Here is a 6,000-nt window from a genome sequence, read left to right on the forward strand (position 1 = left end):
CCTTATGCCAAGCAATGATTCTACCACTAAACTTCATACACAGGCAAAATTTCAATTCTGACTATTCCTAAATTTATATATTCTTCAGCATTCTTAAAAAGTAGAAAAGGAGGTAGCTTTTACTTCTTATTTAAAACTGCAGGATATTTCCACTTGTTTAAAATTTCTTGGTTATGGCCATTATAGATGTTGACAGGATTAATAACAAAATGCAAAAGGAATATCTAACTTTTATCTTTACAAAGGTAAGCATATATACAGTGACATAAAAGTATTAAGATTTATAGTGAGTTCTGAATGCATTTCTTACCATTTACTCAAGATGATCATCTATTTCAGTTTAAATACTTATAGCATATGCAAATGGTTTCTTAATTTTTTTTTTTTTGTCCCAGTAGTGGGGCCTGAACTCTGGGCCTGGGCACTGTTCCTCAGCTCTTCAAGCTCAAGGCTAGTGCTCTACCACTTAAGCCACAGCACCACTTCCGGTTTTTTATACTTATGTGGTGCTGAAGAATCGAACCCAGGGCCTCATGTATGCAAGACAAGCACTCTACCGCTGAGCCACCTTCCCAGCCCTGGTTTCTTAATTTTAAGAGAGGAGGCCTTCACTGGAGAACAAATAATATAGATTATACCATTATAAACCTTCAGAGAGGCCAAGCTGATTTTATTATGGACAGCACAGAACTATCACTGTTCACAGAACTGGGAGGTATCATTAGAAAGAAATCATGGTCTTGCCAGGAACCGGTGGTTCACGCCTATAATCTTAGCTACTGAGGCTAAAATCTGAGGATCCAGGTTCAAAGCTAGCCTGGGGAAGCAAAGACCGTGAGACTCCTATCTCCAATAAACCACTAGAAAACCAAAATGGCACTATAGCTCAAGTGGTAGAGCGCTTGTCTTGAGCTGAGGGATAGCACCCAGGCCTAGAGTTCAAGCCCCATGACCGACAAAAAAAGAAAAAAAAAAAAAAAGAAATCATGGTCTACAAAATCAATTGGGAGAAGTATCATATTCAACAGACTAATTAGACCAAACAAGTTAGGCCTGGGGTGGCACATTCCCATCATTTGAGCTATTTAGTAGACAGAGAATGTCCAAGGCCAATCTGAGCAAAGGTCAAGAGACTCTATCTTTAAACAAACTGGAGGTGCTGGTGGCTTATGTCTGTAATCCTATTCAAGAGGCTGAGGTCTGAGGGTCCAGGTTCAAGGTAGCCCTGGGCAGTCCATGAGACTCTTATCGCTCCAATACTACCCACAAACTAGAAGCAGAGCTGTGCCTCAGTGGTAGAGTGCTAGCTTTGAACAAAAAATAACAGGGACAGCTAGGCGTTGGTGGCTCATGCCTGTAATCCTAGCTACTCAAGAAGCTGAGATCTGAGCATCATGGTTCAAAGCTAGCCTGGGCAGGAAAGCCCATGAGACTCTTATCTCCAATAAACCACCAGAAAACTGGAAGTGGCACTGTGCCTTAAGTGCTCGCTTTGAGCTGAAGAGCTCAAGGACAGAGCCCAGACCAAGAGTTCAAGCCCCATGACCAACAGACCAAAAAAGAAAAAAAATCAGGGACAGTACCCAGGCTCTGAATTCAAGCCCCTGGACCAACATAAAACAAAAACAAACCTAAAGGCAAAAGGAACGAGAACAGTTCTGAAGTCCTAGAGATTCAATACCTAGTATTGCAGCCGGGCGCTGGTGGCTCACGCCTGTAATCCTAGCTACTCAGGAGGCTGAGATCTGAGGATCTTGGTTCAAAGCCAGCCCAGGCAGGAGAGACCGTGAGACTCCTATCTCCAATAAACCACCAGAAAACCAGAAGTGGCGCTGTAGCTCAAGTGATAGAGCACTCGCCTTGAGCTGACCAGAGTTCAAGCCCCATGACCGACAAAAAAAAAAAACAACAAAAAAACCTAGTACTGCAAAAAACAAAAAACATCCCCCCCAAAAAACAAAGCAAAAAACAACAAACAAACAAAAAACCAAATCGAAACATTTTGACTTGGTCATCTAAAAACTACACAGGTAATTTTTTACATAAATAATGATAGCATTAACAGGAAGAAATTATTCTATCACAGGAGATAAGTATTATAATCTAACAAAAGAATGGGGTGGTTGCATTTTCTACAGGTTCAAAGACACAGATACATTTACTTTTCAATATGAAGTTTCCTTACTAAGTTTCTGACCTCTTAGACCTCCAGAAAAGTTGACTTTATAAAAATAAGATTATTTCTATTTCAAAAAATAACATTATGTTGTGAAGAATGAAGGGAAAGTAGGGTAAAAACCAATAATAAGGCTCAGTATGTGGCTTAGTGGTAGAGTGCTTGTGTAGCATGCATGAAGCCCTGGGTTTGATTCCTCAGTAACCACATAAACAGAAAAAGCCAGAAGTGGCACTGTGGCTCAAGTGGTAGAGCAGTAGCCTTGAGCAAAAAGAAGCTCAGGAACAGTGCCCAAGCCCTGAGTTCAAGCCCCAGGACTGGCCAAAAAAAAAAAAAAAGTAAAAAATAAACATAAAAAACAAAAAAGCAAAAAAAAAAAACCAAAAAACCCCCAAACCCCAAAACAACCAATAATAAGTATTTCTGAATTTCTCTGGAATATTCTAGAGCAGGGAATATGCTACAGGGAAATGTTTTTTTTTTTTTTTTTCGGTCGGTCATGGGGCTTGAATTCTGGCCTGGGTGCTGTCCTTGAGCTCTTCAGCTCAAGGCAAGTGCTCTACCACAGTGTCACTTCCCGTTTTCTGGTGGTTAATTGGAAATAACAGTCTCACAGACTTTCCTGCCCAGGCTGGCTTTGAACCATGATCCTAAGATCTCAGTCTCCTGAGCAGCTAGGATTACAGGTATGAGCCACCAGTGCCCGGCTAGGGGAACTTTTTAAAGAAACAAATTAAAAAAAAAAAAAAAACCATATCAGATATTGCATACTCCTATTTCTAATTCAACAGGGAAAGAACAAGCAGATCTGAAATGCTCCACAGCAAATTAATACCCATTTAACTTATCATCATTTTGTATTTTTTTCTACTATAAATTTTATTTATTTATTCATTCATTCACCCATCTATTCATTCATTTATGTATTTAATGCTGGTCCTGGGGCTTGAATTCAGAGCCTGGGTGCTATCCCAGAGCTTTTCTGCTCACCAGGTTAGTACTCTACCACTTGAGCCACCCCTCTACTTTAGGTTTGGTGGTTAAATGGAGATAACTTTCCTGCTCAGGCTGGCTTTGGACCTAGATTCTTCTGAATAGCTAAGATTACAGACATGAGTCACTGTAACCTGGGTGAATCATAAATATGACTTTTTACATTTTTTAAGACATTCTTTATTTTCTAAACTACTAATAATGTTTTTTTTTTCTTTTATGCTTTATGTTTTGCTACCACTCCAGTTCAAATCTTCCTCCTCATACATATTTCCTCTATTAATTTACGTGATTTCACTGTTGATTCCCCTCCCCGGCTTCTTTTCTTCTTTTAAGTGATGCTGAGCATCAAGGTTGCTAGGCTGATGCTCTTGAGCCATATTTCCAGCTCTATAGTCTTTTTCCCCCCTATTATTTTGGAAATAAGAGTCTAATAAACTTCTCTGCCTCAGCTGGCCAGATTTCCACTTCCTGAGTAGCTACGACCAAACCAATTTGAACATGTTAATAATCTGCTTCAAGACTTATCATTTCCATCTCCTTCTGTAAAGTGAGTAACAATCTAAATTCTATAACTCTCCAAAATGCAGTATCACACATGGTACTTCTCAGTTTACATAAACTTACTTCAGTAGCTCTAAAACCGCCACGTCCGTCCCTTTTTCCCATGCTGTTTCTCCATCTCCCAAACATCTTGTTTTAATCCCTAGAGTCACTCAAATTCTACTAATCCTTTTTCTTCAAATTCTATCTTCATTAAGTTTTATTGAGCATTTTTCTCACACAAATCTTCCTTACCATGTAAACACTGATGTCCTTATCACAATTTAATATATTCTATCAGAAATTATCCATAACAATTACATACAGCTTTTTAATTATTTGCCCTCAATTCACAGGTTACTCTCTCTCCTCTCCTGCTCCCTCTCATTATTTCTCTATCTCTCTCCTGTCTCTTGCCCTGTAGCTTAGGCTGGCCTCAAACCTGTGATACTCCTGAGTGTCCCAAGTGCTGAGATTGCAGGTGTGTAATACCATGCTCAATTAGTGATACCTATTTATACAAGTAAGTAGAAATCAAATACCTCTATGTATGTTATTATGTAACAAAATGATGACTACAAGGCAGAGACTCAAAATCAACTTAATTTCCAGAAGTGGTCCTTATACAGCGTATACTAGCTTTAATCCTACTTCTGGCCAACTGCATGTAAATGTGTAAGTGATATGATAAAATAAGTTATGGGGGGGTAACAACCCCTAATTTAATAAGTGTTGAAAAAGTTTACAATTAACAAAAAGGTCCAAAGGAAGGCAGTTCAAGTAACATGTCACTGAGCAGCAGGAGTCAAATCATACCCAATAGAATCTGAGGTGGGTGCAGAAGGGGATGATCCAGATGTAAGGACAGTCTCTGTTAAGGAGGTCTCCTCCTGTGGTATTGGGTGATGTTCAAAGAACTTGGAGACAAACAGCAAACTGTGAGGCAAAAACAAAACAAAACAAAACAAACCTAACTTGTGCAAAACCCAGAAACTTCAGTATACTGAATTTATACAGGTAGTGGAAAAACCTGGGATCAATTACATTTTCAGAAACAATAAAATTCAACTGGTGGTATTTTTATCTAAAGGCTTATTAAAGATTAGATTGCACATTCAAAGGCAAGGTCAGAATCTAAAATTAATTCTCTTAGTCAAATTTCTACATATTACAGGGGGTAAAACCATGTTTCAAGGTTAAAAAAACTACAAGAAAAAGTATCTAGTGCTCAGTTAATTTATCATTATACTGTATAAAATACAGTGGTAAATTCTTATTTGCTTAAGTAATCAGGAAAAGATCTTTACAGCAAATAGCAATGACAGAAAGAGACTATTATAGACAGTCTAATTTATTAGAAAAGATGGAATAAAGCAAAAAGAAAATTATAAACAAACTGTGTACAAAGATTTCAAGTCTTAAAGTGAGGAGAGATAAAGGTGAAAAAGACAATAGGAGAGAAGATGGATGAGGGGAAAAGGGAGAAAGAGATTGATGTGTGTATGTGGGGGAGAGAATATAAACATTATCAAAATAGGAATTACAAAATAGGAATCAGATTCTTTCATCTATGATTGAGCTTAATGAAATGATACTTCGCCTCTCAAAAAATTATTCAAAAGTGATTTTTAAGAATTTAGGGTCTCGGAAGTGGCGCTGTAGCTCAAGTGGTAAAGCGCTCGCCTTGAGCTGAAGAGCTGAGGGACAGCGCCCAGGCCCAGAGTTCAAGCCCCATGACCGACAAAAAAAAAAAACAACAAAAAAACCTAGTACTGCAAAAAACAAAAAACATCCCCCCCAAAAAACAAAGCAAAAAACAACAAACAAACAAAAAACCAAATCGAAACATTTTGACTTGGTCATCTAAAAACTACACAGGTAATTTTTTACATAAATAATGATAGCATTAACAGGAAGAAATTATTCTATCACAGGAGATAAGTATTATAATCTAACAAAAGAATGGGGTGGTTGCATTTTCTACAGGTTCAAAGACACAGATACATTTACTTTTCAATATGAAGTTTCCTTACTAAGTTTCTGACCTCTTAGACCTCCAGAAAAGTTGACTTTATAAAAATAAGATTATTTCTATTTCAAAAAATAACATTATGTTGTGAAGAATGAAGGGAAAGTAGGGTAAAAACCAATAATAAGGCTCAGTATGTGGCTTAGTGGTAGAGTGCTTGTGTAGCATGCATGAAGCCCTGGGTTTGATTCCTCAGTAACCACATAAACAGAAAAAGCCAGAAGTGGCACTGTGGCTCAAGTGGTAGAGCAGTAGCCTT

General features: G+C 38.0%; 1 protein-coding gene across 1 annotated transcript in view; it reads right to left on the minus strand.

Annotated features, from left to right (window-relative positions):
- The window catches only part of Braf (B-Raf proto-oncogene, serine/threonine kinase), a 91,459-nt gene that overhangs the window by 59,239 nt on the left and 26,220 nt on the right, over window positions 1-6,000 (minus strand). The window contains exon 7 of the mRNA XM_013021563.1: window positions 4,529-4,648. Coding sequence (XP_012877017.1) covers window positions 4,529-4,648 — 120 coding nt within the window. The remainder of the gene's footprint in view (window positions 1-4,528; window positions 4,649-6,000) is intronic.

The sequence above is a fragment of the Dipodomys ordii genome, unplaced genomic scaffold (assembly GCF_000151885.1).
Source record: "Dipodomys ordii isolate 6190 unplaced genomic scaffold, Dord_2.0 Scaffold56, whole genome shotgun sequence".
Taxonomy (NCBI): domain Eukaryota; kingdom Metazoa; phylum Chordata; class Mammalia; order Rodentia; family Heteromyidae; genus Dipodomys; species Dipodomys ordii.